This window comes from Coregonus lavaretus (genome assembly GCF_964263955.1).
Source record: "Coregonus lavaretus genome assembly, chromosome: 7".
In the NCBI taxonomy this organism is placed as follows: domain Eukaryota; kingdom Metazoa; phylum Chordata; class Actinopteri; order Salmoniformes; family Salmonidae; genus Coregonus; species Coregonus lavaretus.
Window position 1 is genome coordinate 58,601,553 of NC_139994.1, and position 20,783 is coordinate 58,622,335.

General features: G+C 43.0%; 2 protein-coding genes across 2 annotated transcripts in view; both read left to right on the plus strand.

Annotated features, from left to right (window-relative positions):
* The first annotated feature begins 19 nt into the window (after window positions 1-19).
* LOC311132836 (dr1-associated corepressor-like) lies at window positions 20-8,158 on the plus strand. Its single transcript, XM_084166190.1, has 7 exons — window positions 20-425; window positions 2,052-2,124; window positions 2,443-2,536; window positions 2,673-2,795; window positions 2,920-3,010; window positions 3,192-3,280; window positions 6,336-8,158. The coding sequence occupies exons 1-7, from the start codon at window positions 384-386 to the stop codon at window positions 6,508-6,510; spliced, it is 687 nt and encodes a 228-aa protein (XP_084022316.1). The 5' UTR covers window positions 20-383; the 3' UTR covers window positions 6,511-8,158.
* Window positions 8,159-13,903: 5,745 nt separating this feature from the next.
* LOC311132658 (mitogen-activated protein kinase kinase kinase 11-like) overlaps window positions 13,904-20,783 on the plus strand; it is a 45,139-nt gene continuing 38,259 nt past the window's right edge. The window contains exon 1 of the mRNA XM_084165923.1: window positions 13,904-15,803. Coding sequence (XP_084022049.1) covers window positions 15,032-15,803 — 772 coding nt within the window. The 5' untranslated portion in view covers window positions 13,904-15,031. The remainder of the gene's footprint in view (window positions 15,804-20,783) is intronic.

Consider the following 20,783-nt stretch of genomic DNA (forward strand, 5'->3'; position numbering starts at 1 on the left):
TGCCGCGCGGAAGGATACCATATTGGAGCGATCCAATATAGTGCTACTAAACAGTTGGATCTTGCACCTTTAGCTTTTTGTCACGTAGAGTTTGCAATGTTGCATTTTACCTCAACACGAGAGGCCTTTGATAATAATAAATCTGTGTTTGTTTATTATTTCAAACCTGCGTACTGTCTATTTGACCAGACCAGACAGTGTGCAGGCTCAGGCGAGAGACTACGGAACGCGAGACCCTGCGGAACATCTCGAGAAGCCGACGTTGCTACGTGCTAGGCTAGCTAGTAGCTAACGTTAGGTACCCACTTGGGTGCGTGTTGGAGGGAGATATAATAACACAATATTGAAGATTATTTTAAGTTAACTAGTCAGGTTACTCAATAATGCCCAGTAAAAAGAAGAAATATAACGCCAGATTCCCTCCGGTAAGTTGATACTTTGCTTGCTAAGCAGTTAGTTAACCTAGCTTGCTAGCGTTAATGATCCAAGTAAAATGAGCTGGGACTACTAACGGTTTGCTAAGTAGCTTGCTAATGTTAGCTAGAACAGTACACCCTTGAATGGAGTTTGGGCTAGGTTGTTAGCTAGTTTACAATACAAGAAGACAAAACTACCTAGCTACTTAGTAACTAGCTAGAACTGTAATGTTCGATATGCTATCTAGATAAAATGGTAACTAGTTAGGGAGGGTGGCCTTTAACATTGCATTGCTAGCTAGCGTGGTCATTGTTATTAGCAAACTTGTCATCTGTGCTGAGAGACCTAGATTAATTATTGACCAAAATCAGTATTACCATGTTAGGTAGGGATTTGCATTAGAATAAGTGACACATCTTATACGGAAAAAGAGGATGTTGCTAGCTAGTATAATGGCTAAGTTGTTAGCAAACCAGTCCACCTACGAATGTCATGATACCTGCTGCCACTACTCACTCAGTCAATCAATAAACATTTATTTATGAAGTCCTTTTTACATCAGCAGTTGTCACAAAGTGCTTATACAGAAACCGAGCCTAAAACCCCAGAGGGCAAGCAATGCAGTTTTAGAGTCAGGGTGGCTAGGAAAAACTCCCTAGAAAGGCTGGAACCTAGAGAGGAACCAGGCTCTGAGGGGTAGCCAGTCCTCTTCTGGCTGTGCCAGGTGGAGATTATAAGAGTAAATGGCCACTAAGGCCAGATCGTTCTTCAAGATGTTCATAGATGACCAGCAGGGTCAAATAATAATCTCAGTGGTTATAGAGGGTGCAACAGGTCAGCACCTTAGGAGTAAATGTCAGTTGGCTTTTCATAGCCGAGCATTCAGAGGTCGAGACAGCAGGTGAGGGAGTGAGGTAGCTAGATGTAGATGACCTCCTCCCTGTCTTGAGATGTGAGGTGAGCCAAAACAGACAGGGCTGAAGCTGAAGCCAAGTAGGTGCATGGTGATATGTAGCTAGGTTAACTTGGTAGGAGAATAACAGGGACAGCTTCAAAAGAAATAGGTATGTAGATAAATCCTCAGGTGATTCAAACAGATGGGAATAGGCCTAGTTTAGATAGATCCTTCGGCAATCAATCAATCAATTTTATTTTATATAGCCCTTCTTACATCAGCTAATATCTCGAAGTGCTGTACAGAAACCCAGCCTAAAACCCCAAACAGCTAGTAATGCAGGTGTAGAAGCACCTGACTTACAAGTGTGAGTTAAGCCAGCATTTCCCAAACTCGGTCCTTCGGGACCCCAAGGGGTGCATGTTTTGGTTTTTGCCCAAACACTACACAGCTGATAGAAATGATCAAAGCTTGATGATTAGTTGAATTGGCTGTGTAGTGCTAGGGCAAAAACCAAAACATGCACCGAGTTTGGGCAACCCTGATTAGACTTATGCATTACACATTGAGCCATTGCTGTCTATAGCTTAGTTTCCTTGTCATCTAAATACGGTAAATGTGCTGTGCATGTGTGGTTGGTTGATTGATCAGTTAGTACAGTCCGCAATCATGCAAATGCTTAATAGTAGTAGAATCTTTAAAACACTCTTTCACTGACGTCTTCCCATTCCTATTACAGGCGAGGATTAAGAAGATTATGCAGACTGATGAAGAGATAGGTAAAGTGGCTGCTGCAGTTCCTGTCATCATATGTATCCTTCTCTGGCCTGAGAGCTTCACCTGGCTGTATTTCATTGCAAGTTCCCAGTAACTGGATTTCAAAAACATGTTTATTTGCCAATGACAATATGGAGATTTTGCCTATAGTGTTAATTGTTTGTGATTGTGTTGTGCAGTTTGAATGAAATTCATTTGACCCACAGTTTTGAGGGTTTGTTGCCCTAGTAAGAGTCTAGTATTCAATCTTGAGTAGTTGTGAAATATCTAACTGTTATTGAAGACAAGAAAACATGGCCACCTGGTCCTGTCGGCTAGTGGCTACTTTTCCCTTTCCTTAATTCAACCACCAGCACGAGCTCTGGAGCTGTTCCTGGAGTCTCTCCTGACGAAAGCCTGTCAAGTCACCCAGTCCCGGAACGCAAAAACAATGACCACGTCACACTTGTAAGTCATGTATTCAGTTATCAGTGTTGGTCACAAAAGCCGATAGGACTGCAGATCGTAATGGTCAGCATTGTTGACTATCAGTGCTTTTGGATCTGGGAAAGTAATGTTTTAAACAATGTATGTCTGTGTGTAGAAAACAGTGCATTGAGCTGGAGCAGCAATTTGACTTCCTGAAGGACCTGGTAGCAGCAGTGCCAGACATGCAGGGTGAGGGAGAGGACAACCACGCAGAGGGAGGGGAAAAAGTTGCACGCAGGTAACGGACACTGAATGATACCCACTGTTGACTTGGATAGGATACTACTGAAGTACCCTAAAGTTTGGGTCTCTGGAAAATGTGAATTATGCAATCCTAACTTTGTGTACTTGGTGTCCTCCAGAGGTCGAAAGCCGGGGTCAGGCCGCAAGAACGGAGGAGCTGGCTCCAAGGGAAAGGACAAGAAGCTATCAGACACAGAGTCGGAGCAAGAGGTCGGTGTTGACCTTTAATTTGGCGGCCACTAAACAGAACCTTACCTTGGATGACAGTAACCTTGTATAGAGGGAAATGTTAGTTAGTTTGGCTTGGTGGCCAATTTAAGTTACATCAAGTGTGAGAGGGAAGAGTATGGATTTCAGAGGCTTATTTAGCTTTTTGTTGCCATGGGAACAGGATGACTCTGAGGACAGCGAGACAGATGGGGATGAGGAGGACGGTTCTCAGTCAAGCACAAACCTGCAGCCGCAATCCCGATTCCACAGGTAAACACTCACACGCACTACCTACCACTCCAGTATCCTTTTACCTTCTAAATATGTTATTGGCACTGACCCTGGAACTGACCCTGTATATATCTTTAATTACCCTGTATATAGCTTACTGACCCTGTATATAGCTTACTGACCCTGTATATAGCTTACTGACCCTGGAACTGTCCCTGTATATAGCTTACTGACCCTGGAACTGTCCCTGTATATAGCTTACTGACCCTGGAACTGTCCCTGTATATAGCTTACTGACCCTGGAACTGTCCCTGTATATAGCTTACTGACCCTGGAACTGTCCCTGTATATAGCTTACTGACCCTGGAACTGTCCCTGTATATAGCTTACTGACCCTGGAACTGTCCCTGTATATAGCATACTGACCCTGTATATAGCTTACTGACCCTGGAACTGTCCCTGTATATAGCTTACTGACCCTGGAACTGTCCCTGTATATAGCTTACTGACCCTGGAACTGTCCCTGTATATAGCTTACTGACCCTGGAACTGTCCCTGTATATAGCTTACTGACCCTGGAACTGTCCCTGTATATAGCTTACTGTCCCTGTATATAGCTTACTGACCCTGGAACTGTCCCTGTATATAGCTTACTGACCCTGGAACTAACCCTGTAAATAGCTTACTGACCCCGGAACTAACCCTGTAAATAGCTTACTGACCCTGTATATAGCTTACTGACCCTGGAACAGACCCTGTCTATAGCTTACTGACCCTGTATATAGCTTACTGACCCTGTATATAGCTTACTGACCCTGGAACTAACCCTGTATATAGCTTACTGACCCTGGAACTAACCCTGTATATAGCTTACTGACCCTGGAACTGTCCCTGTATATAGCTTACTGACCCTGTATATAGCTTACTGACCCTGTAAATAGCTTACTGACCCTGGAACTGACCCTGTATATAGCTTACTGACCCTGGAACTGACTCTGTATATAGCTTACTGACCCTGGAACTGTCCCTGTATATAGCTTACTGACCCTGGAACAGACCCTGTATATAGCTTACTGACCCTGGAACTAACCCTGTATATAGCTTGCTGACCCTGGAACTGTCCTTGTATATAGCTTACTGACTCTGTATATAGCTTACTGACCCTGTATATAGCTTGCTTAACCTGTATATAGCTTACTGACCCTGGAACTGACCCTGGAACTGTCCCTGTATATAGCTTTCTGACCCTGGAACTGTCCCTGTGTATATAGCTTACTGACCCTGGAACTGTCCTTGTATATAGCTTACTGACCCTGGAACTGTCCCTGTATATAGCTTTCTGACCCTGGAACTGTCCCTGTGTATATAGCTTACTGACCCTGGAACTGTCCTTGTATATAGCTTACTGACCCTGGAACTGTCCCTGTATATAGCTTACTGACCCTGGAACTGTCCCTGTATATAGCTTACTGACCCTGGAACTGTCCCTGTATATAGCTTACTGACCCTGTATATAGCTTACTGACCCTGGAACTGTCCCTGTATATAGCTTACTGACCCTGGAACTGTCCCTGTATATAGCTTACTGACCCTGGAACTGTCCCTGTATATAGCTTACTGACCCTGGAACTGACCCTGTATATAGCTTACTGACCCTGGAACTGACCCTGTATATAGCTTACTGACCCTGGAACTGACCCTGTATATAGCTTACTGACTCTGTATATAGCTTACTGACCCTGGAACTGACTCTGGAACTGTCCTTGTATATAGCTTACTGACCCTGGAACTGTCCCTGTATATAGCTTACTGACCCTGGAACTGTCCCTGTATATAGCTTACTGACCCTGGAACAGACCCTGTATATAGCTTACTGACCCTGGAACTGACCCTGGAACTGTCCCTGTATATAGCTTACTGACCCTGGAACTGACCCTGTATATAGCTTACTGACCCTGGAACTGACCCTGTATATAGCTTACTGACCCTGGAACTGACCCTGTATATAGCTTACTGACCCTGTATATAGCTTACTGACCCTGGAACTGTCCCTGTATATAGCTTACTGACTCTGGAACTGTCCCTGTATATAGCTTACTGACCCTGGAACTGTCCCTGTATATAGCTACTGACCCTGGAACTGACTTAATAGCTTACTGACCCTGGAACTGTCCCTGTATATAGCTTACTGACCCTGTAAATAGCTTACTGACCCTGGAACTGACCCTGTATATAGCTTACTGACCCTGGAACTGTCCCTGTATATAGCTTACTGACTCTGGAACTGTCCCTGTATATAGCTTACTGACCCTGGAACTGTCCCTGTATATAGCTACTGACCCTGGAACTGTCCCTGTATATAGCTACTGACCCTGGAACTGACCCTGTATATAGCTTACTGACCCTGGAACTGTCCCTGTATATAGCTTACTGACCCTGGAACTGTCCCTGTATATAGCTTACTGACCCTGTATATAGCTTACTGACCCTGGAACTGACCCTGTATATAGCTTACTGACTCTGGAACTGTCCCTGTATATAGCTTACTGACCCTGGAACTGTCCCTGTATATAGCTACTGACCCTGGAACTGTCCCTGTATATAGCTTACTGACTCTGGAACTGTCCCTGTATATAGCTACTGACCCTGGAACTGTCCCTGTATATAGCTACTGACCCTGGAACTGACCCTGTATATAGCTTACTGACCCTGGAACTGTCCCTGTATATAGCTTACTGACCCTGTATATAGCTTACTGACCCTGGAACTGACCCTGTATATAGCTTACCTACTTTGTCATGTTCGTCTTATTTCTGTTTCTTGTGTGTTTTTGTTCAACTTTTTGTGCTACTGATATTGATTACTGCATTGTTGGGAAAGAGCAAGAAAGGCATTTCACTGTACTAGTGCACGTGACAATACAAACTTGAAGCACACTGAAGTGAAGCAGATATTCGCTTTTCTGGGTGGTGTCCAGTAGAGCAAAAATCTGTTCATAATTGGACAAGTTGAATGATTACTTTTCAATGACAAAACGCTTCAACAATGTTTCCCACCTCCTGAACACGACTCTTCTCTCTGTTGTGTGCCACAGCCCAGACACCATACAACCCCAGTATCTCCACATGGGCACCACACAGGGGGGTCTGGCCATGTCCCTGGGCTCCTTTGCCCCCCACCCCTCGCTGATGGGCACCGCACCCCCGCCACCCCCCTCCATGCCGCACAAAGATGACGACGATGACGATGATGAAGATTATGACTCTTAGCTCCCCCCACTCTTTTACCTTTCATTTTCTCTTAAGTTGTTCTCTTGTGTGGCTGCATTGAGAAAGAGGTGGGCCTGGGGAGACGCTCACATGCAGCTCATTGTTCAGGAAAAGCCTCCAACAACTGTCAGTAAGGCGCGTAGACATGACAGCCGCCACCGCTGAAGACCAGTAATCGGTTGTATATTATGTTTTAATTTTTTTCTTATTTTATTGTGGAGAATTTGAACCAGGTTGTTTTTTTAAGACAGGTGTTCGTTCTATTTGGACTACCAAAAAAATAGCAGTTGATGCTTTGAAAAGGCCATGGCCCAGCCCAAGGACAGGTTTGATTATGAAGTCCCCCATTGTAGTTTGCACTTTGTTTATTCTCTCTCTCTCTTCTGTTTATGACATTGGTGTTAAAAGAACATATCACTCCAGTTCCATTTCTGCTTTTTTTTTTTTTTTGGTAATTTAGCAGACGCTCTTATCCAGAGCGACTAGTTAGTAACTGCATACATTATTATAATTTTTTTTTTTTCATACTGGCCCCCCGTGGGAATCGAACCCACAACCCTGGCGTTGCAAACGCCATGCTCTACCAACTGAGCTACATCCCTGCCGGCCATTCCCTCCCCTACCCTGGACGACGCTGGGCCAATTGTGCGCCACCCCATGGGTCTCCCGGTCATGGCCAGCTACGACAGAGCCTGGATTCGAACCAGGATCTCTAGTGGCACAGCGATGCAGTGCCTTAGACCACTGCGCCACTCGCTTTCAACGTCTGCTCAGGTTCGGTTGAGATCCACAAACTGTAACACCTGCGCAGCCCTAACATAGCCTCATAGAATACTGTACACACAGACACCTACTTGATGATTTCAGAGCAGCAGTTAGTAGTATTTTAAAAGTGATCAGCACTTGCCTATAGGAAAAGGAGATGAGATTATTGTCTGTGAGGATTAGCATGAATTTGGCAGAGTGGCAGGCTTGGCATCCTCGCCAACTAGTTTGATTGTTATGCTACATAGGCTCTCAACAAATGGGAAAGGATATGTATTTTACTAAAGGTTAAGAATTCTTGTCAATACATTTTTTCCCTTTTAATTCAACTTTTTGTGACAATTTATCTTCATGAAGAACTTGACCGGTGGCTTACTTCAACCATATTCACATGTAATTATGCTAATGTTAACAACTCCAATTGGATGTTCTTGTTTGTTCATTTGAGATTTGGGTGACAAGTCACTACTTTGGAGGTATGACATGAAATATGTTGTTTTGTACCCCCTCACCCCAACCATCTTCTTGAAGACCAAAGTGTCTGTGCTGGCTGATCTTATCTGAATGATACTGTGATGCTCCTCCTGAACCATAACTTTGTTTTTAAAGTTGTTAAACCCCTCCCCCTTCCTCCTCACCTATAATTTGTTTTCAAGAAGATATCGTACCCTCCTCCCCCCACTTGGAATAAAATTCTCCTTTGTATTACGTGTTGTACTTTCTCTCTCTTTTAGATTGTTTTAATGTACACATTAAAAAGCATAGAGGGATAGGGTTTCTGTGTCTGTCTTGATATGAAATGTTTAAAGGTAGGCAGTTGAACTTGACGCTTTATGTAAACTTTTAACATTATTTTTTATGGGTGAAATAAAGTTCAGATTTCAATAAAACACCGGCAACTTTTTATTTATTTCAGATGTTTTACCAAACGTATCTGTGACATTACAAGCCATGATGCCATAAGCTGTTATTGAGTCCATTGAAACTGGCAATGAACTTAAATCCATTGGCATATAAGCAAAACATTGCACAAAGCTTCACCTTACGGCTTTACAGTAGTGTAAAACATCCTTTGTGTTCAACCCCACCCTGCTACCCATATTCTCTTGGCTTCACATTCCTATATGGAAAATCTGTATTTCTCTCTAAACAGCCTTCATGTCTCCAAAGACTTCCTGAGGGTTGTGCCAGACTCCCAGGCATGGACAAAAGAAATGGCCGACCATGCATTAGTTGTCAGTACTCCTATGAAGTGTGTATAAACTTTTAAACAATGGCCGTTTGTCACCATAGCTGATGGGTCTTTGCCTGTCAAGGTCATGTCATCAACAACAGAGTAGGAAAGGTGATTGAAGTGCAGGCCAGCACAGGTCTGATCTGTGGTAGAGGTTCCCATGGAGAGAAGATGTATTTGATTAGACACTGCACAGAGGAAATACTCTTTCTATTGTCACTGTGTGTGTGCACCTCATCCTCTGAGTTTGGTTTCATATTATATATGTAGCAACGGGCCTGTCTCGGCCACAAAAACAACTGCATCCTTCCTGCACAAGCAATGAGTCAGCGCTTGTTAGCATGCGGTGGTGTTTGGCGAGGGGGGGTGGGGGGGGGTTGACTTTAGGAGGCGGCGGAGCAACAAGCGCCTGCCACGGCGCAGGGAAGCTATTAAAGGCCCTAGTCATAGACTGATCTCTCTGCTACCGCACGGCAAGCGGTACCGGAGCGCCAAGTCTAGGTCCAAAAGGCTTCTTAACAGCTTCTACCCCCAAGCCATAAGACTCCTGAACAGCTAATCATGGCTACCCGGACTATTTGCACTGCCCCCCCACACCCCCACACCATCCCCCTCTTTACGCTTCTGCTACTCTGTTTATTATTTATGCATAGTCACTTTAACTCTACCCACATGTACATATTACCTCAATTACCTCGTCTAACCGGTGCCCCTGCACATTGACTCTGTACCGATACCCCTTGTATATAGCCTCCCTACCAGTGGCGGCTCCTGAAAAAATTCTCAGGGGGGGCAATTTTTCTGATGATTTAGGTGACCTACACACATTTAAAAAAAGATATGTCCAGCAACAACATGAAGACAGGGGCAGCATATAAGTCAATGCCAGAAGCATTTATTGACTGATCTCAAAAGTGTTGGCTTACAAAAGCAAAATAAGTTATCACAGTAAAAATAATCAAGGGTGTTCTTTCACATTCCTCAACACTGCATAAACAATATGCATTTCCATAAACAAATGAAATATCAGCTGAAAATACAGCATCTTGTTATTTGTTCAGATTGCAGGATCAACAAGAGCTTTTACCACATTTTTTGCCTCATGGTTGAATTGGAAATATGTGCACCTGAGCATAATTCACAACAAGCAAGCAGGAGCTTTTGATAGAGGCTACTGAAAACATTGATGCAAGTTATTGGTAATAAGAAATTTTTATAGACTTCCATATTCTGCCCTCTTGTATAGATTTGTGAAAATGAACAGTGATAGACATTTTGCCTGAAAACAGAATTTGAAAATAATTTCTAGAAAAGGTAAACACAGCTATCTGTATGGCTTTGTAAAAATGAACAACCATATTCTGGCCAATTGTATAGATTTGTAAATATGAACAACCATATTCTGGCCAATTGTATAGATTTGTAAAAATGAACATGAACAGATTTTTATTTTATTTTTACTTTAAAAAAAATGAAAAATAACTATTTTAAACAACATCAACTGTGAACTGATTTGGGCGTGTGTGTGTTAAAGAGACAGACAGGGAGGGACAAAGAGAGAGAGAGAGGCTACATTACTTGTACTGAAACTGTTCTCTTCTCTCTTTCAATGCAGCAAAGCGGTCAATGACTTTCTCATTGAAATCAGGCATGCTGAGGACTAGTTCCCTCTCCATGGAAAGCATGGCCAGTGCATTCAGACGTTCCTGGCCCATTGAATTTCGCAGGAATGTCTTAACTCGTGTCAAAGTTGAGAAACATCTCTCAGCTTCAGCTGTTGTCATGGGAGTAGTTATGAGGATGTTCAACAGAGTCACAGTCTCAGAGAACGTCTCCTGGAGGTTGTAGCTCATGAGAACCTGGTACAGTGCCAGTGCACCACAGTTTGACTTTCTCGTCGTCGGCAAAAAGACTGTTCAGTCTCTCCAAAAGCACACTGGCGATTGAGACTGAGGTTGATTCCGAGATGGGAAGGAACTCAAAAAAGCGCTCCTGCACTTTGTGGTTGCTATCTATGTACCTCAGCACAAGCACCAGCTGTGTCTGTGTAGAAACGTCCGTGGTCTCGTCAGCTTGGATAGCTACGAAGTTCGCCGACTTCACCTCCTCCACAATATGTTCCCTCATGACCGCTAGCATACACTCCAGTAGCTCGTTTTGAATGGTCTTTGATGTGAACTTCTTTCAAAGAGACAATCGAGTTCCACTGAACGCTAGCCATCTTTTGATAGTAGTACGTGAATTGATTGACGCTGCTACCCGCTCTTTTCTTAGTTACGTTCATGGTTATGTTACGTATGACGAAAGCGCGTAAGTGCAAGCCCTCAGAAACCCACAGAGATTGTATTTGAAGCTCTGATATTTGAAAAAAAAAGATTTTACATGAGAGGCTATGACAGACTTCTGGGGCGATTTTCAACCTGACTGAAATCGCCCCAAAAGGGGCGGGGCCATTTGAAGCACGACTTTAGCCTGATTGGACATTTAGTGGCAGATCAGACGTCTAGATTAGAACACTGATAACTACTGTTGCCGTGATATAATTGATTAGAAAAAAAATCCCTTCCTTTTCCCGTTTGGCAGTGCGTCGCCCATATCGCCCTAATGAACACACCGCCCCTGCTCCCTACTGTTATTTTATTTTACTGCTGCTCTTTAATTATTAGCTCTTTTTTACTTAACACTTAAAAATATATATATTTTCTTTAAAACTGCATTGTTGGTTAAGGGCTTGTAAGCATTTCACTGTAATGTCTACATCTGTTTTATTCGGCGCATGTGGCAAATACATTTTGATTTGATTTGAAAGACCTCACAGAAGGACCAACACTGTTTCCACACAGCAGCACAGGTCAAAGGTGGCTTCAGAAATGGCTTTATAACATTTTCCAGACTGATGGATCTCAATTACTTACTTTCTCATTTGTTCCTGAATTACTTTGGATCTCTGCATAATGTCTAGCTTTTGAGGATCTTTTGGTCTACTTCACTTTGTCAGGCAGGTCCTATTTAAGTGATTCCTTGATTGAGAACAGGTGAGGCAGTAATCAGGCTTGGGTGTGGCTAGAGGAATTGAACTCAGGTGTGATAAACCACAGTTGAGTTGTGTTATCACAGGGGGGGGCAAACACTTTTTCACACAGGGCCATGTAGGTTTGGATTTTGTTTTCCCTTCATAATAACAACCTTCATTTCAAAACTGTTTTTTGTGTTTACTTGTGTTATCTTTGACTAATATTTAAATTTGTTTGATGATCTGAAACATTTAAATGTGACAAACATGCAAACAAATAACAAATCAGGAAGGGGGCAAACACCTTTTCACACCACTGTATATGCCAACATTTGCACATGTTGGACCGGACCACTAACTTGCCCCAAGATAAAGAACAGCCTCAATTCGTCTGGACATGGACTCTACAAGGTGTCAAAAGCATTCCACAGGGATGCTGGCCCATGTTGACTCCAATGCTTCCCACAGTTGTGTCAAGTTGGCTGGATGTCCTTTGGATGGTGGACCATTCTTGATACACATGGGAAACTGTTGAGCGTGAAAAACCCAGAAGCATTGCAGTTCTTGACACACTCAAACCGGTGCTCCTGGCACCTACTACCATACTCAATTCAAAGGCACTTACATCTTTTGTATTGCCCATTCACCCTCTGAATGGCACACATACACCGTCCATGTCTCAATTGTCTCAAGACTTAAAATTCCTTATTTTATCTGGATTCACCTGGTCAGTCATGTCATGGAAAGAGCAGGTGTTCCTATTGTTTTGGACACTGTATAACCCCATCCAATTGTGAAACTTGACCCATAACAATTAGCGGCCTAAATGCCAATACGGCTACATGCGTATTTATTTGGCACACAGATATTCCAGTGAACCTCAAATATAGAACACAGGAATTAGTTCACATATTACTGCACTCTAAAGATTAGGGGTTCAACAAGGGTTCTTCTAAGATCTTCAAAGTTCTTTGAAGAACCTTAGGGTTCTTGGCACTGAAAATTGCACCCAAAAGGTTCATACAAGAACCTCATAGGAGGTGGGGTTAATCGAGGAACCTCCTTAGTTGGTGGGGGTTCTTGCAGGAACCTAACTGCCCAACTGAAACATTTGGATTTGAATTTGAAAGGACAGCAGGTGCAGGCACTTAACTGAAAAATGTAAAGATCTCCTCAATTTAAGGTAAGGTTTGTCCGTTGTATGCTCTCAATTGGTAATCTTTCTTAAACAGAAAATGGACACAATTCAATGGATATCAATCAACACAGAGATAAGAATATGTACTGTAGGCTATAAGAATATATTGAAGGCTAGCTGTATTGGGTGCAGATGACTGAACTGCTCACTTTTGTGTCTGTGTCTGTAAGTATACAGACGAGGAGGCATACAAAGGTATGTCAGTTGGTATTACCATCCTCCTCCCTTACCTCTTCAATGAATATCCCATAGGCCTCTACATTATGGACAAGGTATGTGTATGAAAACCAACATTAAAACAGTTTTTTTCATTCACATTTACATGCTTTGCATGTGCATGTTTTGTTAATCGTCTGTATAACTACTATTTTTTGAATTCACAGACTTCACCCTCCCTACACCTGTTAGATCACCATGCACTGCAAAAATCATTCTGGCTATGGATATGGAGAACATCAACACATTAACATCAACATGCCAGAGGATATACCCATTGGACTTGGGGCTCTGCTGGGAGTTTTTTTAATTCTGCTTTGCCCCTAAAATCATAATAAACACTGACAACTAAAATATAGTGTTATTGTTAAGACTATTATTATTAATAATAATAGGGGAAGGGGGGGGGGGTCAGTAGTTAAAAAAAATTAACCCCAAAAGGTTCTTCAAAAGGTTATTTGAGGATCCATTAAAAGGGGTTCTTTGAAGAACCCCTTTAAAGAGTTATTCGAATAACTAATAGGGGTTCCCCCACAGTTTCAATTTGAAGAATCCCTAAAGTTTACTTTACTTTTTAGTGTGCCTTCTCCATCCTCTCACGATCAGAGCGAGAGTTGCGTTGTTTCTCTAATCAGGGCCCAGGGTGTATTCGCCGATTCTGTTGCAAAACGTTTCGTCTGTTGCAACAGAAACCGTTTACTCCAAACGGAAAATGTTTTGCAACGAAAACAAGAGCTTCTATTGGACAAATTCAGGTAGGTCCCGCCCCGATTCGTTCCGGTTGCTCTGTTTGCTTCCGTTTGGTTCTTAAACGTCAACTGTTTCCATCGCAAGAAGTAATGAATACACCCGATTCTTTATTTTCCTGTTGGGAAAAAAGTTACTAAACCCCACCCTCTTCCTTGACTGTAAGCACAGACGTAGAGTGGTTCGAGAACGGGACGAGGGAAGGCTGCTTAAGGAAGAGGGGACATGATAACAAATGTTAATGCATCTATTATGATGCTTTTTGGACATTGATAATAACAATGAGCTTGCCGGGGCTTGGCACTAAAGTATCGTTACGCACAATACAGGATTTGTTTTCGGTTTGCGTTTCTTAAAAAAAAAAAGTAGACTCCTAAGCAGGTTTGTACAACTCTTCCTGTTGCGAACTCGGTGGTTATCAAGTTCTTATTGAAAATACATACGTGTACAATTGAGACATTGTATATCACAATCGGGTAAGACAGCAAATATGGATAGAGTTGCGCAAACGGGTGCGGGATTTGTTGACAGAACGCATAGAAGTTTTGGCCAGACACTGTTATTCGTGCTCATGGTTTAGGGCGAGTTGGTCAGCTTTGAAACTTGTCGTAAAGCACGGGGTTCGCAGGACTAAATGCGCCTTTCCTGCTATTCTTCTCCTCTTCTCAGCGCTTCCTGCTTATGGTGGCCACCGCACTTATTGGCTAAAAATACAGAACTCAAAATGGACAACTAAACGGAGTTGAACTCTTCCGTTGGGTTATTATTGTCCAATGTTCTGGACTGGATATTCTACAACCACCTGATGCTCATTTTAGTATGATGTGATCCATCCAGTGCTCTACACAGTCGTGGTTTTGCTATAATTAAAAAAAGTATCCTTTATTTCATATCTCAAGAAGCAGCACCTAATCATTGGTCAATATGGGACTATTTGTGTTATAGTAATAGAGTAATAAAATGAGTTATGTGCTCAAACCAGGCATTGAGAAACCACACCACAACAGTCGAGTAGAAACGTGCTTTATGGAGACAACTCTGCCTTTTTACACATTGGCAGACTTGGCAGGACTGGTCACATCCATGGCCTTTGTTTGATTGTTGCTAGCTCCAATGGAAACATATGCAGTCCATGTCAGGTCGCATGAGAGACGTTATTTATCCTGTTGTCTTTGAACACGGTTGTGTTCCTGTTGGCCAGGCCTTTGAACAAATTTCACTGGTCCCTGATGAGCCAACTAGACAAAGACGAACGGGAGAGAGGCTCAATAAAGTACATTATTGTACTTTATTTTCAAAACCATACAGAATCAAACCCAGTGTCTGAACATCTGCTCATTGTGGCTCCATGGAGCCGCTGAAGAACATTTTTAGCCGTGGCCCACTGTCGAACTGGAAAGGTTTGGATCAAACGCAAAAAGGGAACTTCACCAATCCCGTGTGGACAGCTTTATTCGACTATGAGGCGTCCGGTAAAGACGAGCTCACCCTCCACAAAGGTGACCTGGTGGAAGTTCTGTCACTGGACTCAGAGATATCCGGTGACGAGGGATGGTGGGCGGGCAAGGTCAACAACAAAGTGGGCATCTTTCCCTCGAACTACGTCTCCTTCAAGCCTCCTTCATATGGGAAACTGCAGGGCAATGGAGTTGGAGTGGTTGGGGAGCTTGGGCCAGCCGTAGTGGGGGTGGGGGAGTTCGAACCAGAGGCCGTGGATTTCAGGGAACTGAGCCTCGAGGAGGTCATTGGGGTCGGCGGCTTCGGCAAGGTGTATCGCGGTACATGGAGAGGTGGGCTGGAGGTTGCTGTGAAGGCGGCCCGCCAGGACCCAGATGAGGACATCAGTGTGACGGCCCAGAACGTGCGCCAGGAGGCTCGGCTGTTTGCCATGCTCACTCACCCCAACATCATCGCCCTCAAAGGGGTTTGCTTAAAGGAACCCAACTTGTGCCTCATCATGGAGTATGCGTCCGGTGGCCCGCTGAGCCGTGCACTGGCTGGGCGCCGCATCCCACCGCACGTCCTGGTCAACTGGGCGGTGCAGATTGCTAGAGGGATGCTCTACCTGCACACAGAGGCCATCGTTCCTGTCATCCACCGTGACCTCAAGTCTAACAACAGTAAGTCACTATACTAGTCACGTCCACAGTAAGCTGGTTTTAACGATGCACAGTGGTTAGAACTTTGTTATAGACGACACTAACGAGAGCTTGAAGGTCATAAACAGGTGTCAACTACTGTGAATTACTACATTTCCTTAGCTCCAAGACAAACTGTCAAATTCAGTTTCACCAGTTCAATTGGCTCTGAGTGAAATGGTTATAGTCTTCCTATTTGCTGGGGAGCTTGACCTACAGGACTCAGGACATTGTGCTGTAGGTTATATTGTTGCATTGCCAGAGGCTACACCACACCACACACTTTGTCTTTGACAAAGCTCGCTTTTCTCCCAATCCATTACAATATTGGCTTTTATAGCTCACAAGTAACAAGCACAAACATACCATTTACCAGACACATTTGATGATTATTGTCCCTTCAAATGGCAAAATGGGATACCTTTTAATCCACTTTGGCTGCAGTCAAAGAGGGATTTCAATTCGCCACATGTTTTGTTGTGTTTGCATCCCCCACTTGATCTCACAGGGAGCGTGGGAAATTAGATTATTATTTGGACGGAGCATCTCTCTGTTGCGCTAGGTTATTGCTTCATATCATGTGAGCACTGTAGCCTGTATAAATATAACAGAAAGGGAGAGAGCTCTCCTTCTGAGGAGATTGTGAAAGCGAGCATTTCTCGATAACGAGACCAGCCGCTTCGCAAGCAAAGGTCAAGAATTCTAGTGGGTGCATTTCAAGACAGTCAGAACTCACTCTTTGGACTTTGATGACTTTGATTTTGGGAATAACTGTGATTTATGTAGGTGTTTTGAGCTCTAGCCCTTACATGGACCTTGTCATTAAGCCACATCAAATAGATGCAATAAAGGTGATAAAGAGAGAATTCAACCCTCTCAAACCATAACAACAGCTTCTTGGAACTGTCAGGCTGAGAGGCTTGATCGTATCCTTGATTGTGAAAACACAAGGCCACCTGAATTCACACAGAGGCAAAACCATTATTATCATACTTTTGACAAATCCGATAATCCCTGTCAGTGGCTCGGGCAATATCTGTAATGGTTCAGGGTTTGTTATTGTTCAACATCCCCTCTTTTTCCATTCATTCAGATCACCAAAGACCCACTTCCATCTTGGATAATCTCTCTGTACAGCCGTGTTACGTTATGCAAAACAGAAAAAGATCAAGGTAGTTTTTTTGTTAGACTAGCGGCCGACACCACTTCTGAGAATATGGGCCTTGGTAGGTCTTAGTTCTACACCCAGTTTCAAGGTTTTCGGTCACACCAAACACTAAGTTGGCCAAAGTATCACTGTTTCAGTCCATCACCTCCATCTTCTTCATCTTCCTCATTAAGAGGCAAGCCAGCAGCCGTGGGATTGCCAGTTTGAATCCCGGGTCTGACAGGGGAAAAAAATCTGTCGGGAAGTGAGCTGGCAACCGGAGGGTTGCTGGTATAAAATCCTTGATGCCATTGCCTTGCCTGCCGTTGTGCCCTTTAGCAAGGCACTTAACCCCCCACAACAACTGCTCCACGAGCGCCCAGTATGGCAGCCCCCTGCTCCAACCTCTCCAACCTGTATGTGTGTCTTTTGGAAGGGTTGGGATGAAGCAGAATCACATTTCAGTTGGACATTGTGTACAATTGATAAATAAAATAATCTTAATCTTAACTTGTTCCCATACACTCCCCTCTACTCTCATTCTCCATTGTTCTGACTGAGCAGACATCAATGAACCCACTGGACTGGAAAACACCCCTGTTGTTTTTTAATGTAGAGTTTGTAGGCTATATGGAACAACACAACCAACACAGTCCCTCTTTGTGCTGTTAAAATGTTATCTCTGCACTACCTCCTACCTCTTGTTTTTTTTTTTTTTCTTCTCTGAAGCTTTGTCCCAGACCTGCCTCTACTTGTCTCTCTGTTGTGGCAGTGAGCAATATCCAGTTGTTTGGGGAAAGGGAGGTCTGTGCTCGCTCCCGATGGGTTTAAAAACACACTATCTGTTCCTATAGAGAAAGAGTGAGAGAACAAGGGCATGGTTTCTTCAGTGTTTCACCAATCATTTAAAAGTGTACAGGAGAACCACCCCTTTAATCAAATCTAATTGTATTGGTCGCATACACATATTTAGCAGATGTTATTACAGGTGTAGCGAAATGCTTTAAGGGTTCAAGGAAAGGTAGCGAAGTGCACAAGTTGGTGGCCATTGAAGGAACATTGAGGTGTTCGAGCTTCTAAAAAATAATTACAAACCATTGAACCACAACGAGGCCTTAGATTCAATAAGTTCCTGCTATTAGGTGAACTGTGAAATAGGTAGCGTAGAGATGCGGTCTTAAGGGCAGATATTCTGAAGAATACAGAAGGTTCTGGTGCAAAGGTGTACAATTTTTATTTATAGTGTTCAATTGTGACAGCCAGCAATAAATATTTACAAGACAAACAGGTAGAATTCTATTTTATTTTTAAAATCACATAATAGCAGGAACAACACCATCTAGTGGTCAGAACCTGGTAATATCAGGATGTAGGATGGGACATAAACCTAACAACTTCAATGACTAATTTCTCTGAACAGGGGGAAAAAAACATCACCAAATTCACTGACAATACATGATATAGGATGAAGAATCAATACTCTGAGCCGCATCTCCCACACTACTTGTCAGACATAGAGACACACACACACACACACACACTCATTAACCTCAGCCCCCTTATCAGTCAGTCATTGACATATTGGCCTTCAGACACACACAATCAGTCATAAATACATTGGCACACATACAGTATATTTAGACACTATAAATACACACTGTTATAATAATAATAATAATACATGGGACTTATATAGCGCTTTTCAATGACCCAAAGTCGCTCTACAGTTGTAGAAACTAAACAAAATAATGAGATCTAAACAAGACAAAGCCAGACTAACAGCAGGAAGAAACACACATGAAACAAAGAGAAAGGGGAGAGTGTATGAGTGAGCAAGCAGATGTTTTGTGTGTGTGTGTGGGGGGGGGGGGGGGTCTTAGGGGTAAGCCATGGTGAAAAGGTGGGGCTTTAAGAGGGACTGAAAGATGGTGATGGACTCAGTCACCGATGGCTGGAGGGAGGGAGTTCCAGAGCCTTGGAGCAACCCTGGAGAAGGCCCTGTCGCCGAAGCTCTGGCCAACTATAGTTGGAAATCACATGGAAAACGCCACACTAAGCATTAATGGTCTTTTTAAAAGAAGAACCACAGTTTAAATCAGGGGTCTCCAACAGGTCGATTGCGAGCTACAAGTCGCTGGCAGCCCACCTATGAGTAGCTCGCCAAACAATTCTGAAAGTACATGCAATTTTCACGTGTTCCACCGCAAACTGTCATATACAAATCTCACAAGTATCCGACACTGCAAGCTCCCAGCTATTATCTAATCAATGCAACATTGACACTATCCCACCCCTGGTTAGCCACTATTGGCTTAAAAAGCCAAACCCAACACAATATTTGCCTATTAATTTCCAGGAATATTGCCCCTGTCTGTGTGGTGCGTGCATTTGTCTATCACTCCGTGTGTAGCCAGTTAATGTGATAATCGTCTCGTGGGTTGACAGAAATATTTTCCCCAAAACCTCCATTAAATGTTAACTGCAAAGTAGGCTTATATCATGAGGAAGTATATCATTTGTATCTATTATTTGTTATTTGCAAACCTTGCCATGTAATGAGCAGCAGCAGTACAGAACCATCACTAGACCGGTACATCGGACGGCACATTCCTCACTGGCTAGATTCACAATTAAAGGGAATTACATTTTAAAAATCACATTCGTTCGTTTTCTTCCAGACTTAAATAAGAATGGTGTTCAGATGTGGTTTAAGCATTGACATGGACTCAGAACATCCAATTTCATTGTTTCTCCTTTAACAATTGTAATTTTGAGAGTGAAAAAAATATATATTCTGAAACCAGGAAAAATATAACTGAGAAAACATAATTTGGGAAAATGTAAAGCTACGTTTTCAAAAAAATAAAACAATAAATGTATAAGGCCCCCCCCTAAGAGTTGTTTATTAACCTTCATTCTACCAGGTGTACTGACAGAAAACATAGTGTACAATAGAAAGTAGTGCACTAAGGACTCGGGGAACAGTCGCAGGGGAGAAGAGAAGAATATGCCTATTTGAAAGCTAGAAAGAATTGTAGCTCACGACATGTTACATTTTTTTCAAAGTAGCTCTCATGCTAGAAAAGGTTTAAATACCCTGGATTAAATAGATCTTGCATCAACACTTTTTTTCCCCAGAGTGGACAAGCATCTGATACAGCTGTGCACCACCAGCATGTTTTTACTCAGGGCCCCTAGCGCCCCAACGCAGTGCACTGAAAACATCCCCTGTGTTACTTTGCACTCACAGACACACTCTGGCAGTCTCTCGATATTCACACACACGTTCTCACACACATCAACATTCCCAAGTTCACTGAGGGGAATTATGAGGGCAATTTAGACATTTAGCCCATATTGGTGGCATGCGAGGTATTTAGTCCAGGAAATAGACATATTGAACTTGATAAACTCCTGAAATGCAACCCAAGTCTGGCATGGTGACTTGTATTATCTGTAACAGGGGTTGCTGCGTCAATAGACTTGCTTTGCCAGTCACAGGTATGTAGTTGGAGACTACTGAGTCAAGCTAGCTAGGCTAAAGAGTGCTGATCTAGGATCAGGTATCATCTGTCCATGTCATCATGATCTAACTCTGAGACGCTGTATGAAGACGGGCCCTGATATACACATTAGAAAGAGAATCCTAGAGGAAAGATTTGACTTTTTTCACATTTTGTTGTTTTACAGACTGAATTTTAAATGAATTAAATTGAGATTTTGTGTCACTGGCCTACACACTATACCCCATAATGTCAAAGTGGAATTATGTTTTTAGAAACGTTTACAAATTAATTAAAAATGAAAAGCTGAAA